General features: G+C 36.9%; 1 protein-coding gene across 2 annotated transcripts in view; it reads right to left on the reverse strand.

Annotated features, from left to right (window-relative positions):
* The window catches only part of CNTN5 (contactin 5), a 678,480-nt gene that overhangs the window by 54,542 nt on the left and 602,977 nt on the right, over positions 1–20,961 (reverse strand). For both annotated transcript variants that reach the window (XM_075742340.1, XM_075742341.1), the window contains exons 13-15: positions 17,994–18,121; positions 16,887–17,062; positions 3,199–3,319 (exon numbers count right to left, since the gene is read on the reverse strand). In XM_075742340.1, coding sequence (XP_075598455.1) covers positions 3,199–3,319; positions 16,887–17,062; positions 17,994–18,121 — 425 coding nt within the window. The remainder of the gene's footprint in view (positions 1–3,198; positions 3,320–16,886; positions 17,063–17,993; positions 18,122–20,961) is intronic.

A 20,961-nucleotide genomic window follows, 5' to 3' on the forward strand; every position in this document is an offset into this window, starting at 1 on the left:
CATGAATATCTAAAGGAGGGAAAATTAGATTTTCTTAATTTCATTTATTGTGTATGTCCAATTTATTTCCTGTAGAAATGGTGTAAGCAGAACAATTCTTTGAGTAAAAATTAAAATGATATGTTAAAAAACCCAGATGAACCTTACAATATAACTAGTGATTGAAATGCTGTTGTATGCTGGTATGATATTATCAGTATTCAAGACTGGCATTTTCTGCAGAGGCAAAAGGAGAGAGAATAAGGTCAGAACAAGGATGTGCTGGAACTTCGCTTATATCGGTACTTCTAAGAGTTCATAACAAAGCGTCTGCTATCTCAGTTTGGCCATGGGCTGTAACATTTAAAACACAAAGAAATTTTGTAATATGCATAAAATTAAATTATTTTTCCTAGAAACTATAGTGGAAATAAAGAATAATATAACTTTGGATTTCAGACTTTACTGCATAGCGGCGATGGGTTTTCTCCATAAATGACGACTTCCTCTGTCAGATGGAATTCTTCAGAGTTTACTGAAATATTTATTAAACCATCTGCTGCTGGTGGTCTCTTCTCCTAAGCAATGTCCGGTGTCTCCAAAAGCTAAACCTAAAGAAGTTTGAAAGGTGCTGCAATTTGGGATCATCAGACAGCATCAAATTGCAGACCACTGAGTGCAGTCTATAAACTGAGATAGGAGGAGAAAAAAGAATTAGAGAAAATGAAATGAAAATGAAAAGCCTGTAACAGTATAAGGAGAGATAGATTAGATTCTCCTAAATATTTTTGATTTTTGAAATGCTGAAGGCTATAAAGTGTAATCATTAGCAACTTTGCACTGAATGTACTTTAAACATTTTCTGCAATACAAAACAAAAACATCCTACATTTTTTGGTGAAAGTCTCCTGGTTATTGGCTAGGATAGAGTTAATTTTTATAAGAATCTGGGAGGGGACACAGCCAGGATAGCTGACCCAAACTAGCCAAAAGAGTATTCCATACTGTATTCCATATCATATGACATCATGTTCAGCATATAAAAGGGGCTGGCCGGGGACGGATGCAGCTCGGGGACGGGCTGGGCGTCCAGTTGGGTGAGCGAATAGCATTGTGTATCACCTGCTTTGTACACTCTAAGTACTGTTGTTGTTATTTCCCTCTCCCTTCGCTGTCCCAGTAAACTGTCCTTATCCCAAACCCATAAGTTTCACCTTTTTCTTCTGATTCTCCTCCCCATGCCACCAGGGGAAGGAGGGATGAATGAGCGGCAGCGTGGTGCTCAGCTGCTGGCTGGGGCTAAACCACGACAGAAAACAATAATGACACCATGGGATCTTACTATCCTCATTTGCATAAGTTTTACATATATCTTAAGGAAATTAACTACTTCAGCAAACCAACCATATCCTATAATTTCATGAGAACTGAATTTTGCATTGGGACAAAAGCAGTCACACAGTATAAAGCATTTTGTGAAAGCGATGCCAACATTTCTTACTGTATCCTATAATTATCCAATCACAGAAACAAAAAAAGGAGAACATTGTAAGCAAAATATATTTGAATTTAAATTCCATTATAAAGCAGTCATAATTTTAATTTCATCAGCAAGGTGGCATGGTAATGAGACACCCACATACATACGTTATGATACTGCTTACAATGCCCTTTTTTTCATCTCAAACCTCTTCCTCAGAAGCATTTTTCTACATCAAATTCAATAAACTCATTTACATAACTGGTATTCTTAAAAAAATAATTTTGTAGCCAGTCTGATAGGTCCTAGATACTATTAAGCGAAGAGATTTTTGTCACTTAATAAATTGAATGGCATTAAAGTTGAGATTGCCTTGCCTATCTATAGAGCCTCCAGCTCCTCTCCGAGAGAGGTAAAGGTAACACATGAGGTCTTGCGTAACCCACGAGGATGTCTCAGATTTCATAAGGCAGCTAAAATGGCATTATATGTCTGTGTTGAGGCAACTGAAATACCACCATCTCAATAGTGCCATAGCTCACAGAAATCTGATGGTCCTCAAAGTGATTTTATGGAAATATTTAACAGCTACTTTCATCAAAATGTGAAGAGCCCTGCATTCAGCCAGAAACATTCTTTATCATTTAAAGTATATATTCGTCTTAAGAGTGATGGATATGAACATTTCAAATGTAAAGAAGTGGTAGAATGTGGTAGAGTAAGTATTTTTGAAAGATTATAATCTCTAAAGAGCTTTGTGGGTTTTTTTGTTTGTTTGTTTTTGTGGGGCTTTTAAGTGTTGGGTTCTTTTAATCTGGAGTTTTAAAAATACTAATAAAATATCTACCTTGATTTATTCTTTCAAAAATTTTATAATTCACAGTGAGGCTACCCAGCTGTGCTACCTAGCAGGGATCCATCTATTTTGACATAGCAGCACTGACTAATTGTAGTGCCAGTAAGTGTACTCTAAGTCCTCAACTCCCATCAGTCGCTGAACACATGTGTGCGTGCACACACTCAGAAGTAGTGCAGAATGCAGAAATACTCTGCTTCGGGAAATGCACGTATGTTGCTAACCCCCTGCTTCACCGTAAGCTAATTGGTGTCCTAGACGGGATCTGGGATCCTGCAGGACAATGACTCTGCATAATCAGGAACGTGTAATGGCAGGTAAAGCAACTCAACAGGTTACAGGACTGGGCCTAAAGATGCAGTAAAAATTTGGTGATCACAATTCCATGCAAGTATAACAAATCCCTGTCATATTAGCGGGGTTTTGGTTCATTTTCATATCTCCCATTTTACAAAATGCTGCACGGTCCCTCCTCACAGGAAGGGAATGAATATTTCTAAGCCATTACACCTGAGAGAATGGCTTGGCCATAAGATAAAATGTAAAGCATCATATAAAAAAGCACAGAACCCATCATACCTACCATACACAGGCCTGTGAATGCTAATTGTCTACATTTGAACTAATCTGGAACACCTTTTGGGCTATTATCTCTTTTAAGACTGTACGCCCATTAACCAACTGTCTTCATTGCCATGTCTGCAGATCAGTTTATGGTGAAATTGCTTTCAAAGACAAGTAGGTTAATCACAAATGTTTTCAGTAGTATAAAATCTGAAGAATAATGCATAGGCCAGATGTCCCTAAAGCCCACATATTTAAATTCTCTGGTACAATAGTTTCTGGTGATTGTGTTTTCAGGTGGCACCGCCAGCGTACTCACCCCTAACAAGCAGCTCCGTCTCATCTGACACGGTGTCTGCTGCGGTCTGAACCCTGCAGCCATATCTCCCGGCGTGCATCAGGAGGATGTTCCTGATCATTAAATCTGCAGAGGACGCTTGCTGAAACAGGGATGAAGTGCATGTTTAAAATTCAGTAAATCTGTGTTCAAGGTAGTTCATGAGGGTGTTTTGTACAGTGTGAGAAACTCGTGGTTGCAGCTTTCATCTTACAACATATATGTGCCTTAATACCCTCTTTTGGGGATTACCAGAACACTGCCTTTATACAATTATTAGTAGGGATTAAAGAAGAGGATTTCAGGGTTTTAATAGCTTTGACTTTGCTTAAAGCACACTGTGCATATTTGCATGCTCAAAGAAAATGATTCCAAACTAGCACAAAGAAATTCATTAAGGAGATGAATGGAAATATTTTGGATGCAATCCTTGGTATTAAAAAAAGTCCCTTAGAAATGAAGGAATCTTTCTTCCTCTTTCTCTTCCCTACCATGCATGGACATTTGGAGTATGTTTCTCCATTGTAATGAAATTGAGATAACTTAAAAGAGAATGTAGATTGATTTTTATGACATAAGGGAAATTAATACTAAATACGATTGAAGAAGTTGGAACAGGTTCTCATTTTTCACTGTTGAAAACTTTAAATGTTTAAATCTGAAACATGCAATCCCTGGATAAGTGTACACAGAGAATCAGTTCAGATTTTTATTTTTTAGTATTCCAGCCAACAGTACTTACAATGTCCCAAAATTATAATCAGAAAAGAAAAAATCTGAAAAAAAGAACAGCGTTTTGGAGGATAAATGGCTTTTGCTAAGAATCTCTGTATTATTTCATAAATGCAAGCAATAGTATTAGATTTTGCATGTACAAAATCATTCTTGTATCTAAAACTTACTGGAGTCAATAAATGTTTCTCTATCAGATTTAGTCAGCCCAACTCCGTAGATATTGTTGATTTAATACAGTCACTACTCACGGAAAGAACAGGTAAGTGACCACATGGTGTAACATTTGCAGTTTACTTTCTCAATTCTGTTTTCTAAAAATGCTTGCAACTTTTTGATTTAAGCACCAAAATTTTAGCAAATTGCCATAAATATTTTTGTCTCTTTCAAAGTATTTTTTTGTCTTAAGTCAAATGGAAATAATTTTAACATATCATCTCAAGATAGAAAAAACATCCTGCAAATATGTCTAAACATCCTTTTCATTTCTGTTTTGTGCAATATGTGAACCTAGCATGTTACATTTTTTTAACATTAATACAGAGTTTAACATTATATTATAGATTATATATAATTATTATTTTGCATGTAATTTGTGAAATATAATTATTACACATACATAATATATAATCTATAATGCATATTTTTAATAATTACATGAGCATTAATATATAATTTATATTATATACCGCTATTATTCCAGTATTCACTATTACATTATCTGAGTTGATATAATACTATATCTATATAAACTATATTATATCATGTATAGTATATTTTATACAATAATATAATATGATATGAGATAATGTAATAAATACAATATGGTATATAGCATATGATATACTTGTTATATTAAATTATATTTACCATCTATCATATATTATATATTATGTATTGCATATTATTCATAATTGATTGTGATATAGATAACATGATATGATATGATATGATATGTTATACTGTATATTATATGCATCTCCTCGGTGTTTCACTTTAAGAACATTTATTGAGTATAGGCATTTCCTTTCTCAGAGTTTATTTGCATTGCTAACCAAGCAAAGATTTATAGTCTTTCCTTGAATGACGTTTCCTGTGTCAATTTTCCTGTGCAGTAGTTCTGAGTCATTTTGATCCTGAATGACTAGAATTGTACCCTGCATTCAAAATAAAGTCTTACTTGGAGTGTACATGCTGATACTTCTCTAGCTGGGCTGGAAATACGTCACTGACTCTAGATACATATTTGCCTGGTTTTTTTGGCACATGCTTATTCTGTGCTCAGGTAGTTGTACTCAGATCTTTGTCTTTCTCAATCATCTGCAAGTTATGAGCTCCCAGTTTATAACCAGTAGTCTGTATGTGCATGACCTTGTGCTTTGAAGTATTACAGTTCTTGTCTGTTCCCATGTGTTATTTTCATCATCTGCTGTATTGGTAATATGTCCAATTTTGTACCATACAATTGTCATTTGCATACTTCTAGCTCTTATGCCAAGGTCATTAAAGGCAAGATGAAATAGGATTGGTTCCAAGATCCAGTCTTCTATAATTTAGTTTTTACTTTCTAGGCAGAAGAATTCCTTTTCAGCACATCTTGGCACACCTTCTTCAGTCAATCTTCTCTTCATTTGCATTTTTGGAACTGAACTTTTCATAGTATTCCATGTAGCACCAAAGCAAAATGTTTACCAAAGCATATTCACATGCAAAGAAGGAAAAGAGAGGTGGGACATCAAGGTTGCCACTGAGACCAAAGTGAATGTGGGCATGATCTATAGCTTAATAACTCTGTAAATCTAAGAGTGTGAATACAATGGTAGTGTTTTGCCCTTTCAAGTGGCCTTGTTAATGATGTTGCTGGAGAGAAGATACTCAAACCAGTTACACCATTATGCAATTCATATATGCTTGCTCTGGCATATCAGAAATCACAGCAGTGAAAAAGAATATCTGAGTACTCTGCACCTCTAAATGCAAAAGAAGAGCACACTCCTACCAGGAGTCAACTTCAGGATAAATTTTTTTCAGTTGTCTAGCACAGCAGCATTTACTACCACCAAAACATGGGTTGCTCAAGATGATTAGTGATTCTGGTACAAAGCCTTAGCTATTAGAAGGATAAAACCAGAATCAGTCCACATTTGTCCTCTCTTGAGGGCAATTTACATTTAATGTGTATTTTGTTGTTAAGTGGGAGGAAAAGCATAATGGATAGCAACTGTCTGGTTTCATTGCTCAGGAGCAGTTAAAAATCTTGGCTGTCACTCTAACTTCCAGAGGGTTCATGACTGTGTGAATCCTAATATTCTTATCAGGAAAAATATATGTATTTCATCTGCACACCTGTGTAACTGGGCAGACAAGCAGCAATTGGAAGAATCATTGCTCTAAGCGGAGAGCAGTGCAGTACAATAGATCCCCGTGAAACACTTACATTTATTACAGCGTAACAGGATGTGCAGCCAGCATTGCTCAGGATGTGTGAGTGGAAAGAAATTAAACTCACTGTGTTTAATATATATGGATATATACTCAGACATTAGAGTCTTGATCATGGGAAATAATGAGACATTTTAGCTGCCATTTGGTTAAGTAGGAGCTATGTTTGACCGGCACCTCCAAAAAATACCACACTATTTGCTGTTCGGTGGTATTTATAAAGTGGTCTTTATGAATTTTACAGAGTCTTCCAAGTCTTGGCTGACAGATTATTTCATTGATCAGTTTATCCTGTAATGAGAGGTTCAAGGCCACAACAGGGCCTGGGGAGGAGGGGGTGAAACTGATGTGCTGGGCTTCCAAATCTTAAGAAAATTTCCGCACCATGTCATTGCAGCTGCTGTTTAAATTTGAGCGATTACAATCCAGTTTAAAAAAACCGCTAAGCAGGAATGCAGCAGAGACACCATTAAGAAAAGTACCTAAGGTCAGAAGTTGTGTCTTCTGGTTTTAGTCTTCTCTCAGTGGAAAAAGACATAATGCTTCAGCAAAAGCAGAGACATACCCTCCCCGTTGGGGAATCCAAAAATTGGGTGACATGGATGCAACCAGGGGTGGAAAGATTTCTCATCTGGACTAACATGAGTTAGAACAGCCTGGTGTATCAGCAACCACGTGGTCCCAATATTGCTCAAAGCTGAAATTAGTTGTGTTTAAATTTCTTTGTCTACATCTAAATTTCAACTTTATTAAGTGTACATTTTTAAAAGCTGCTTTTTATTCCACTACTTTTATGCTCTTCTTTGACAGGGCATATCTTGCAGTAAGTGCACTATTTCAAAGAAGCATTTTATTAGAAACCTCTATATGCCTTGGTATATCATATATACCCATGTAGCCAAGTAGCAAAAGTATATATATTTGTTCAATATAAACTTCTACTGTGTGGAATATATCTTGTACTTTACCAAAGCTAAAGCTTAAAAAACCCAACCTAAACCAAACCAAATAGGTTTAACAGCCAACTTCTAATGATTTTAAGGAAAGCTAAATGTAACCTTCAAGGCCAATATCATCTGTGGATCTACTGTAACACTAAACACATTTCTGGTCTTCATTAAGCAGCAAACAAATAATAATACAGCTATTAATGCTATCTGTCATGACTAATGGTTCTCTCTAGGACAACAGTTTATTGTATAATTTATAGTACCCCATTCATCAGGTTCTGGGTGGCTCCAGTGCTGAGTACTGTGCCAATTTGCTGTTTTCTCTGCTCCAGTGTGGCATGCTATCTGAGGTCATATTGTGTGTGCAATGTATCTAATTAGCTTTACCTGTAAGGTATTGCTTGAAGTAATTTTTCACAAGAATTGGTGCCACCTATACATAGCATTTGCTTTTGATGTTGAGATACTTCCGTAGACTCAAAAAGGTCCCACGGAGCCTGTAATACGCATGCTTTGCTCCATGAGAATCACCCTGCTGGATTTGTCTTTGGCACCTCTTGTTCTAATGTCGGTGATTTGCAGAGGGAAAAAAAAAAGCCAACTTGCAGAGAACTTATTGTTGGTGAATTAACACTTCTTCAGCCAGGATTTTTTTCCTTTTCCATTTCATAAATCCTAAGAGGTTGTGAGTTGCTTTGCAGTAAAGTAACTTTTACATATGGTTCTTCAAGTGAGGAGAATTACACTTATTCTTCCTGCGAGAGTGAGTTCATTATCTTGAGCCAGTTGCTAGGAAACCTCCCGGTTAATCTGCCCATTCATTTGCTGAATTTTTATCTCTAAACCAAGGTGCTTCATTCAGTATCCAACCTTTTCTTTTGAAGGCTTTGCACAAGTGCAATCTATAATCTGCCTGCATTTGAAATGGAGCTCAGAGTTACTCTGTGGAGCCCTTTTTTTAACATCTAGTAAGTGCATTGTTTACTTCCCCCTAACACTTCTGTGGAAGAATTAAACATCGGTTTGATTATTACAGAGTTCATCACATATATTTAACCTACTGAATCATATGTAGAAAATATATATGAGACTTAGGAACCTTCAATCATTCTCTTGTCATTATATCAGTCCTAGCTTTCGTTTCTAATGCTGCTCGTTTTCCACATCGATCGTCGTACTTCACTTCTACACTCCCAACTGCAGTTCTGTGAATGTAGCTCTGCTTTATCTTGGAAAGAGGGACAAAAAGGCAAGGAAGTTCAAAATACTGGGTAGTCAGTAGAGACGATGTGGCAACTGGCAGCTCTCAGCGTCTGCACTGAAAGGCCTGGGGTCTACAAAGGCTGCCTGTTACTTGTATGGAGGATTTGCGTTGGGAATTCAATCATCTGGACAACATGCAGTGAAAATTGTCTCTCTCCTTGGGAAGAACATGTCTAAAAAAGGTAGTGAGACTATTATAACCGATCATGATTCAACAAAAGCTTAAATCAACGGTAAAAAAGAGTGGGCAAACACTGACTGCCATTGCAGGAAAACTTTTATGATGAAAGCCTAAGGGGTGTTTGAGTCATTTCTTTTATATGACTACAGGGGTTTACCGAGGTTTGCCGGCTGTCATCTAAATCTCTTGACAGTGAGAGGTGAAGATACTTTCCTACAAAGTGGTTCCTATACAGAAGAGGATGATTGGGAGGTACAAAAAGTTTGAAAAGTACCTAAACATTTTATAAGGTCGTATTCTGTATAAACCAAGAACAGTAAAACAACAGTCTGTAATTAAATGGGACTGAGATTTTGTCCTAAACAAGAATGACCTGGGTTATTAATGCTATCTTGTTCAGCTTAAATGATTATTTAAAATATACAGGTCTTTTTACAGATAACACACTGTTAGGTGAATTCCTGTCTCATACATTATTTGATTTAGAAAATTAGCTTTTATTAATGAAATTCAGTCAGATTAAATTGAAAAATTATTTCACAGTTGAATCTTGATTGTTTGGCATATTTGATTTGCAATGGAGTTTATTTTTGGTGAATTTATTTGAAGAAAACTAATGATCGTACAGAATAACCTCATGGCAATAAGGTTGTTTCTACCATCAACAGTAAGTGAAAAATAGCAATACAATATAGTTCTTTTAAATTATGCTGACAATTTATATGTGCAATATGATGGATTGTTGGCTTCAAGCCAACTTATGTTCCTAATACATTTAGAACAATTTAAGTGCCATTTCATGCAAATTCTCAAGTTTGAACACATCAACCACTTGCCTGTTTACTGCTCATGATGTTTACAAATTGCAAGTATTTTATTCTGTTAAAAAGCAGCCAATTTCTCTGTTGATATAGTGATAATAGAAAATTATATTCTGAGTTCTGCCTTTTAATCATATAAGCACATTTAGAACAAAGAAGATGAAATTATTGTTATTGGTTTTGTTGTGATCAATGGTATATGGTAGTATAATAATGGTAGTATAGTAGTATCCAGGGTTGATGCAGGTTGGCTGAAGGATACCTGAAAATACACAAGTTGCTTTTCCCCCATCTATAAGAAGTAAAAAAGATGATTTTCAAGATTTTCAGGTTTGTGGATCCATAAGAATTATCCAGGGGAGGTGTGGACCCTTCCGGTGGCAGTATTTTTGAGGAGTTTGCATAAAGAAAGCAAGAATAATGAAAACTGGTGGTTGGGAGTAGATGCCAGTGAGTGTTGGTGTGCTGGAAGTAGATAGGAAGGATGTTAAAGTGCAGTTTGAATTGTTGCAAATGAGTTTCATTCATTTTACTGAGAAGCAGAGGAAGAGGTGGAGTTAAATGAGTATCAGATGTTGGACAGTATGTCATGTACTGGGGTAGTTTTGTGAAGTCTAGGGACTAAAGAAAACATAGAAAAAGTATTGAAAATGGGAAGGAAAGAAAAAAAAGATGCACCATGAAATAGCAGGCTTCAGGACAGAGACACTCACTACACTCATGTTGCTAAATTAATGTTCTGTATCTCAGTTATTACCAGGAGAAAGAAGGAAGAAACGGTGGAATAATTTGGGGTACCTGTGCTCCCATTTAAAGATACAAAAAGAGGCAAAAAGAGGGCATGGAGCTACACATATGATTTCAGTGAAACGGTGATAATGATGGATGAAGATGACAGAAATGAAAGCAAAAATGAGATGGGACAAGTGTGCCATTTTGAGAAGACACCAAATCAGGAAGCATGAAGAGCAGACACGTAATTGGGATTTCATTGGTGTGCTGCAAAAAGAATGTTGCAACAGCCTTACATGAACAGAGATTTTATTAGCAGGGTCCATAGATGATGGCACATATGAACACTATCAAAGAAATCTACCCCGATGCAAAATAAAAAAGAGAACGAGGAGAGGGAAAGAAGGAAAAAGGAAAATGGAACACTCTTCTTGGTGGGCAGCCACAAAGAGTATTCTCCTCTTGAGGGTCTCTCCAGTGTAGTAGGTGGCAATGAGGAAGATGATGATTATTTTTTGCTTTCTTTTTTCTTCTCTATTGTTGTAACCTTTTCTTTGGGACCTACTCAAACTTCCTAGATTTTAATGTTGATTAAATTATGTTAATTGAGAGCTGTTGTTGCACAGTGATTGATTGTTAAGCTTCTGAGCATGTATATTGTTGGATAATATTTATTAAATATTTAAACGACCATTTTCTCCTTTTGCTGCATGCTGTGGTTTGGTTTAAAAAACAAGAGACAAAGAAAGGAGGTGGGAGGGAAGGGTGAGTTTCAGCCTGGTGGGAGCTGCTTCCCATGAGACCCCACCATAACACCATGATTGGGGTTTGCAGGTGCAAGGCCGTAACAACACAGCCAAAGACGATCATTGGTGTAAGGACTGCAAGGGAGAAATACTGCCAGGGAGTCTCTGGAAAACACTGCCACAACAGCTCAGGAGAAAGGCTGCAGAGCTGCAAGTGAAAAACAGGCAACAGAGCTGCAAATGCGTCAGGAGGGCTGAGGCAGTATCGATCGGGGGTTCCAACACTTGTGCTGTTGTAACCCAGACCAACACCGTGCCAAGCAGTTAAATGATCCATTAGCTCCAAGTAACAAGGGGAAAGAATGGACTGTCATGAAATATCTTTTATTTACCCCAAGTTTTTTCTCTTTAGAATATGTTTCTTGTAAACAAAGGAAGGTACAAAATACCTTAATAGAATAAGCCAGTGTAAAAATTATCAGATTGTGTTTCATGTCTTTTTTATGACAATTTTGTTTTTCTATAGTAATTGGTATTCAGGAATGTTAAGAGACTTGTATTTTCCAAAATGCTCGGTTATGTCCCTCCTCCAAAGTAAAAATCAATAGAGGAGATGTTACTTATCTTCTCTCTCCCTTACTCTCTTTTCATAGCCAAAGGCACAAGCACTCGGCACACCAGTTTATGTACTTATTTGATTCTAGGAACTGTTTGGAGTGTCCCATCCTAACACAGCATGCAGGCTTGTCTACAAATGCAATCAGTTCACTGGGACTGCTTGCATCCTGGAAGCAACACATGACAAAGGGCATTATTAGACCACGGTCTTCATTGTGTTCAGGTTTTGGTTTGTAGTTACCAGTCATAAACCACACATTTCAAAGTGTTTCACCAGCAATCCTTACTGTTTACAAGAAATTTGTGTTACCAAAAGACAAGATATTTTTTTTATTTTGAAACTGCTTCAGATCACTCAAGTATTTAATTGCTGTAGCGTGACAAATGGACAAAACCTGGTAATGAGCACAGGGCTGAAATATCTGGAGGTTTGGGTTGACAGTAGTGTCTGTGTTCAGCCTCTTCCATCGGCAGGAAAGTATTGCAACAAACAGTGAAACAAATTGATAGCAATGAAGTTGATATAGCAGCATTACCCTGAACAGAAATTCTCTGTGCATACAGCATGTATCTTCTACAAGAATTTTGACAACTTTTGCTGTTTTCCTCAGTATGGGGAGGAGGGATGGTGTTAAATAAAACCCCTATTTAATTAGCCTTGTTTGGTTTTATGTCCAATAAAGAGGAAAGACATTATTATTAACAGCCTGCTGTTTTAATTGATTTCATGTAGTGTAGAACTTAGTGCTGCCGATTGAGAAAATGCTTAGGAAATTTTAATCTTAAATTCTAAAATATGATTAAAGTACTACAACAAGCTAAGGAGAGACTTGAAAATGTAAGGAAAGGTATAAAGTTATACTCTCTCACAGGTTCTGAGTTATCAGATTGAAGTATCCAGTGCTAGACCAGTTAATGTTTTGTCCGGTCTGTATCTACTGGCCTTTTCTAAGTGACACAGTAGATTTTAATCCACTTCATGTGAACAAATGACCACTGTAAAATATAACACAACAAGTAGTGCGTATTGCTTCCCATGGTGGCAGTTTCAGTTAAGATCAAAGCCCAAGATGATATTGAGACTAAATCACTTTCCTGAGCCCGAAAGGTACTCATGCAGGTCAAGGTGAGGGACACTAAGAGCAGTGTTGCTGCTTACTGGTCTGTGGATAACCACAATAAATCATTTTGCTTGGCTGTCTTAAAAACAGCATCGCCTTTCAGACACAGAGTTGGAATGATGATAGCTGGATGAAAATCTACACACAAAGTCAGATATCTTTAGCTAGAAAGGGGATACCTCCAGAACAAAACTAAAGTCAGTGGAGATCTTAGAAAAGAAAATTCTGACTTTTGAACAGGACTTCTGGATTTGGCACAAAGGACAGAAATTCAAAGTTACCCTAATAGAAGCAAGCAGATCTATTTTCCGTGCTTAAGTGCTCACCAGTGTTGCTAGAAGGAAATCTTGGAAGCTCAGATTTCCATGCAAAATTGTTTCTATTAATTACACAGGTTACCCCTCACACACCCTAAAATGTTATCGAGTCTTTTGGTAGACCAAGTAAGACTTTTCTAATGGCAACGGATTCTGGGTCTATGTATCCCTTCGCATTATTCTGCTACCAAGTGTACTGGGGAGTTATGCATACACAAGATTTGGGGTGTTTTACCTTTCTAGAGTGCAGCCTGCAGCTGTCACTCCAGTGGAGTTCAGTCTCTTTTCGTTAATATTCCCTTCATGCACAGCTTTGTTCAACTTGACATCCTTACCACACTTTCCCTCTTGCCGGGCAAGTCCCTGAAGTACCTAAATTGCTATAGGTACTAAAGCCTTGATAGCTCAGTAAATAACAGCAAAACCACTTTCTGTTTGTATAAAAATTAGTTCTCAGTATGAAAAATGATAACATTTGTTTGGTACAAAAGCTAAAGATATCATTTAAAAACAAGCAAAGTAATATGTATTATTAAGAGAAGCTTTTCCTTTTCCTTTTAATTGCAATTACTAAGGAGCATGCAATTTTAGCAAGTGAAAATTTATCTACAGCCCAAATAAATGTTACTTTTGTGATAGCTTTTATAACACTGCATTAAGCATCAGAGTGTTTATCATATTTAACACCTGGGTCTGCCGCAATGAAAATATGAGCAACGCAACTGGTGGTGAGAGGTTGACAATGGTTTTGTTATTAACAAACCCCATTCAAATAATGTTCAGTTTGTCAGGCTTTCAAACAAATAAATGAAACCCACACAAACCTGAGCATTTTTTTATCTGACAAAGTATCAGTGTGTGCAGAACAAAATGGGTCTATAATTCTCTAACTTCATGCATACAAAGGATATTATTTTTCTTAAATGTACTGCATTAAAAAGCATTTTGTTCAGGATCAACTCATCCAATTTAAAAAATGTTTCATTCAGAAATGCAAAATAAGGGATATAGATGGAATTCTATCAGATTTCAAGCTTTCTTCAAGTTCCTTTTTCTCCTGCATTCTTAAATATGTGTCTATCACAATGTGTATTACTCCTTTGAATAGGTTAAAGGAGATCATGTGATAGGAAAAACAGAAGAGTTTTATTTTGTCTTGATTTCCCCTAGTACCTGGTCATGCTTTAGGTTTTTACGAAGGAAAGAAATATATTTTCATCCTTGTGATTAATTTCACCTGCTTATGTGGTTAACAGAAATGACAATGAGATACAACTAACAACATTCCACAAAGGAGTAGGTATGGGAAATACTGAGTTTTTCTGTGAAAACACAAAAAATTTGCTGTATTATCACAATCACTACTTTCCAGTTTTGCATCTTTCAACTTCATTTCATCTTCATTTTGGGACAATGTAAAAATCAAGATATGTCTTTTGTTGAATAGAGATCTACATATATTTTAACTACTGCTTTCAGAGAGGGAGAAGGATGTGTCATATTACGTTTCCAACAGCATTCAGAAATTTCAGCGAGGGTTGTCCTAACAGGGTCATGTTTCGGTATCTCTGTTCTGAAAGGAACCTTCTCTCCTCCATCCTGCCTGTAATGTGTTAAAAGGTATTTTCAGCCCTCTTGTGGCTGATCCAAGCCTACCCCTCCATTCTCTCTTTAGAGTGAAAAAACAGAAAATAAATGTCTTGACATTTAAATGAGTTAGGAATGCAAGTAAATGAAGCATGGCCTGACCATCTCTTGTGTGAGCAATCTTGTAAAGGCAAATGAAGCTAGTGCAGTCTAAAAATATCAGGGTCTGATGCTTCATTTTGGTATTTCTTTAGAGTTGCATAGAATTTTACTATTTCAACACTGGTTTAACAGTGACAAGGTAGGATTTAATTTTTTAATATTTTGCACAATATGCAATGCCTTCTTTTCAGCCCGATTTTATTTTCTGATCAGCTGAAGTTTGCTGTTTCTAAAAAAGTATATTTTAGGGGGGAAAAAAAAAAAAAAGAAGCTTGTGTGCCTCTGAAAAGAAAGATGTCAGATTTTTACTTAATAAACCCAATTTTTTTTAATCCACTTAGTCATTTTGACATTGAGTGTTGACTCCATTATGAGTGATTAATATTATTTTCACTTAGCAAAGTAGCAGTGATTCTTTAGTAACACAGTGAAAGTCATGAACTCATACTAAAATAGCTGGTTAAATCTACGAGGTATGTCATCTACCAAGTCCTGACTTTGAATGAGCCTTACTTCTATCAATTTGAGGGCTTTCCGTAGTAGAAATGAAATTAATGAAGAGTTACTGTTGAAAGATCTACAAAATCCTGTTTTCATAAAACAAATGAAATGACATTAAATTAGCTTTACTTTGATAGGAGAAGTGTCTTTGGAAATTTCCTAGCCTGAGGATTTTTCCCAGTGATTAAAAATTCCTTTCAACACAAAGGATGCTGAAGTGCACTGAAGGAATCACATAACACATTTAGATTTCAAATTTTTGGAAATGACTTGAAGTTAAATTGTAATTATAGGATGTTTTCTTGAATCAAAGAATATTTTAACCTTGAAGTTAAAAAAAAAAAAAGAATGATAGTTTTCCTTCCTGTATTGGACTTCCTCAGATAAAGATAAGTATGCTAAGAATCTTCACACTAAAGTATACTTTGCTAATGTTTTTCAATTAAAAACTTATTGAAGTAAAATCAAATTTAAAAAAAATATCCACACCACAAAGTGAATACAGCATGACTTCCATAAAGGCAAGCAGAAGAATAAATTGATTGCAGCTGACAAGATTTTTAATGCAAAGTTAACTTCACTACATTGTACTCAAATTAGATACATTAACTTTTAAAATTTCCTGACCTTTGTGAGCTTCATTTTTCTCTGTTAACATAGCATGGACACTTGATTTACATTTCATTAGTGGGAAGATTGAGTTAAATGACTGTAAATTCTATTTCCAAACTCATTCGTATTAAGAGATTTCTTTCTACTAAGAAAAGCTCGAACCATTTTACATGGGACAGGTTTACAGATTCACAGAATCACAGATTGGTAGGTGTTGGAAGGGACTTCTAGAGATCTAGTCCAACCCTCCTGCTAGAGCAAGATCACCTAGAGCATGTTGCACAGGATTGAGTCCAGGCAGGTTTGAATTACTATATCATACTATTTGATCATATTAAATTGTTTTTGAATCCAGGGGTAATATTTGAAATTGGTATGCTTATTTTTCCATATGATTCTTATTGACTTAAATAATGGTTGCAGAGATAGAACCTACCTCATGCAGGGGAGTTGGAAAATAAAGTATACTCCTTGCTATTTAGATATTAAAATATATCCTTGAGAGGTGAGGACATTGCAACAGCCATGTTATCTGTGAGGAAGACATCAGTGCTTATAGAAGCATCCTTTCTATATTAAAATCAGTAGAAGAATGTAAGGACAGTTTGATTCAAACTGCTTTCTGCTCCCTCACAAAGATCATCAGATGCTTCACTAATATTAATAGGATGTAGTTTATATTTAATATGTTCTTGATTAAAAGTGCTTGAATTAATTCTAATGATGAGCTACAGTTTGCACCTCCTCTAGCTAACATCTCTTCCCAATATTAGTGAAATCAGTTATCTTTCAATTTGGTCAGAATTTGGTAAATGTAAGACATGTAAAAACATGCACATTTTATCAGTTTGCAGCACACATATGACAAATGCAATGGTGACTTACTGCCTTGATGCTTTCAAAATGTCCACCTTCTTTTTCAAAGTCAATTGGCTGCCCATTGAGTGTCCAATAGAAAGTGACATCTAGTGTGCTGTCATGAAGGGCTTTGCAGCTGAGGACAATGCTTTCACCAACCGTTAACTCTATCTTCTTGGGAGTCAGCTCTATTCTTGTAGGTTCTTGAAATACAGAAGGATTAGGAACATTTAGAGGGAATGCCAAAATAATGACTGAGTTCTGCTTAGTTTGCTCAGAACCTGCATTTACTGTTTGCTTCAAATATGTAGTGTCAAATACTGAAATATATTTATAACGCACACAAAGACATAACTAGTGAACAGTGGGTACAGTTGGTTTCATGGAAACAATTAGGCAAGATCCTAAACAATAATCTATAGGACTTCTGGGATAGACTAATTAATAAATTTATTAACCTAAGAAAAAGCTATTAATTTTTTCTAGGGATGCAGCACCTGAAATCTTGTGATTGAGTGAAAATTCTGTCACTTAAAATAAAAGAGGAAGTTTCCAGGCATACTAAATATAGGAAGAAGTTTGAAAAATAAAATCAAAAGGCACCTAAAACCAAAAGCCACCATCAGATAAGAGTGCAGCTGAAAAGTGGCAAAAATGTTGTTTGGAAATTAACTGCAACTCAGTGATTTGATTATTATTACTGTTCTAAGAAACTAAGTTATCTTTCCTTAGAATTTATATTGATAAAATTATTACTTTAATCTAAACTTCATTCCCCTGAAGAAAGGTGTAGGGCTAAGCAAGTTCCCAGAGCTAATATATGTTAAAGGGGATATTGATTTTTAATTTTTCTATATTTCTCCCACTTTCTTTTATTTATAGAATTATTAATGATCTGAGTGATTTAATATATATAATAATTCTTCTGACATACATTTATGATATAAGAGCTGGAGTATGCAACCTGTTGCAGGAACACAATGTTCGACCAGATGACAGTTAGCCTCTGAGCTTGTTGGAAAACCTTTCTTATTCTGCCTGTACAATGCTGTTGTATGCTTGGCTGGGGATTCTAAGCAATAATGAAATATTAGGAATTTGAAATCATTGTTATCATCAAAGTAATTTTCATACCTTTAACAGATACTGATGCAATGATTTCTGCAGATCCAAATACATTTACACCTTGGCATAAATAACGTCCTTCATCAGACTTGGAAGCATTCAGGATTCGCAGGCTCCCATGTGGAAGAATAGTTATCCTGAAAAGGATAAATACATAAATATATAAATACATCTCCAGCTCTAGCAGCTAAATTCCGTGATGATATCTTTTAGAGCTAATAAATAGGATTAAGGACTGCTGCCTCTGTAGCAAGGGATGATGAAGATGATAATGGAATTTTCTTCTGTTTCAAAAGGGTTGTAATAAACCCATTTTACTCCCTCTCCTTCCTTAATGCAAAAAGTCTCAGGGTGGCATCAGTGGATTAGTATCCTTTGACACTTATCAATGGTGAATTTTAATGAACTTTTTGTATAAAGTAAAAAAAAGGTGATTCTTCATAATTTGTCTTTAAAGTTTCACTGCTATATTATTGTCAAATCTCATTTCAATATCAAGCATGGGCTATTCCATTTAGAAAAAAAAATGACCTTAAAAATGAAACCTGAGAAGAATGGGAAGTAAAATGTAAAAGAAGACTAGAAAAACCATAAAATTAATTGTATCTGGTCAAAATATGATTTATGGCATTAATACACAGTGTAGCATAGGGACTTAAATAATCTCTGCTTTGTAGTAGCTCAGCTTTAATTTTTTTCCTTGAGTCTTGTATGATTGCAGCTCCACTACATCCCTAGGTAAGTAACTCCATTGAAGCATACTCATGAGAAATATTGTTCAACCATTTACATATAGGAGTTTCAAATTTTGGCTTTGCTTACACAGTATTAATCATAAAATCCTTGAAGCTACACAGAGGTGAAAAATTAACACATTTTTGCTCTTCTAAAATGACATAGCCTCTGGATTTATTATATGTTAAAGCTGCAGCCCTGGAAGAGCAGTAAATAATCATTTTTCCTTTTCTGACAGAGAAGAACTACAAGCCTAAATGGGACATGGCAACTTTTACATGGCATTTAAGCCAAGCCCTGCTTGCAGATGATGTATATCCTTTCCTGATTTGGGTGGTGGTTAGGGGTCTCTCAAAGGAAAGGGGAGATGTGTGTTGGAAGCCCCCCGGCAGGCATGGACACCAAAAGCAGATAATCCTCAGCAAGTGCTTTCAGCTATCACACTGAAGTGGAGGAGGAGATAGGAGTGGTTTCTCTGTCTGTGTTAGAGAAAGTGTCCAACTAGGTATGTGGGTGGGTGGGTCTTCCACAGCGATGGTTGCATTTTTATATAAACCTCTCTGGAGAGGGCTTTCTAGCTGTTAATGTAGTGACTAGCACACCTTTGGCTGGGAGTCCCCTGTTGAGGCCATGATCAGAAATCATGGAGGGTACAATGTTGTGGCTTGCTCTTGAGAAGTATTTACCAGCAGTAAGATGTTTTGATCATCCTGATTAACGAGTCTGGGTTGGGGTTTTCAGCAGCCAAAAAAGGGAAGGAATTTCCTTTCTAGGCTGGCCATGTTAACATGCAAAGCTGAGTTACCTTTGATGTAAATGTGATTTACTAAAGGCTTAAGATTCAATAATGTCTTCAAACTAAATCACTAATATGAGACTACTTTTTTTTTAATTTTTTTTTTTAATGGAAAAAGAATAATGTCCCCCATTCTCTGACTCATATGTGAAAAATGGTGTTTTATTATCTGAGGTTTATAAACATCGTGGTGGAGAAAACAGAATTTAATTGCAGTGAAAAATGTACTCCCATTCACTTCAGATGTGAAACTACTCACTGCGATCTGCAGAGAGACAGAAGAAAATAGCTTCAAAAGCGAATGGGGCAGATGAAGGACATGTCAACTCCCAAATTCCCCAGTGAAATCTGATGATGTATCTCCCAGATTGCTCTAAACAAATGTATATCAGTATTTAAGGAGGTGATTGGTGACAGCCAACACGGCTTCACTAAGGGCAAATCGTGCCTGACAAACTTGGTGGCCTTCTGTGATGGGGTTACAGTGTTGGTGGACAAGGGAAGAGCAACTGACATCATCTACCTGGACTTGTGCAAGGCATTTGACACTGTCCTGCACGACATCCTTGTCTCTAAATTGGAGAGACATGGATTCGATGGATGGACCATTTGGTGGATAAGGAATTGGCTGGATGGTCAAACTCAGAGAGTTGTGGTCAATGGCTCAATGTCCAGGTGGAGAACAGTGACAAGTGGTGTCCCTCAGGGGTTGGTACTAGGCCCGGCACTGTTTAACATCTTTGTCGGAGACATGGACAATAGGATCGAGTGCACCTTCAGCAAGGTTTCTGATGACACCAAGCTGTGTGGTGTGGTCGACATGCTGGAGGGAAGGGATGCCATCCAGAGGGACCTTAAGAGGCTGGAGAGGTGGGCCCGTGCGAACGGCATGAAGTTCCACATGGCCAAGTGCAAGGTCCTGCACGTGGGTTGGCGCAATCCCAAGCACAGATACAGGCTGGGCAGGGAATGGATTGAGAGCAGCCCTGAGGAGAAAGACTTGAGGGTATTGGTTGATGGGAAGCTCTACATGAGCCAGCAGTGTGTGCTTGCAGGCCAGAAAACCAACTGTGTCCTGGGCTGCATCAAGAGAAGTATGACCAGCAGGTTGAGGGAGGTGATCCTGCCCCTCTACTCGGCTCTTGTGAGACCCCACCTGGAGCACTGCATCCAGCTCTGGGGGCCCCAGTACAGAAGAGACATCGAGCTGTTGGAGCGAGTCCAGAGGAGGACTGGATCACCTCTCCTATGAGGACAGGCTGAGACAGTTGGGATTGTTCAGCCTGGAGAAGAGAAGGCTCTGGGGAGATCTAATTGTGGCCTTCCAGTACCTGAAGGGGCCTACAGAAAAGCTGGTGAGGGACTGTTTATGAGGGAGTGTAGTGACAGGACAAGGGGTAATGGCCTTAAGCTGAAGGAGGGTCGATTTAGACTAGATGTTACAAA

Source organism: Balearica regulorum, chromosome 1 (assembly GCF_011004875.1).
Source record: "Balearica regulorum gibbericeps isolate bBalReg1 chromosome 1, bBalReg1.pri, whole genome shotgun sequence".
In the NCBI taxonomy this organism is placed as follows: domain Eukaryota; kingdom Metazoa; phylum Chordata; class Aves; order Gruiformes; family Gruidae; genus Balearica; species Balearica regulorum.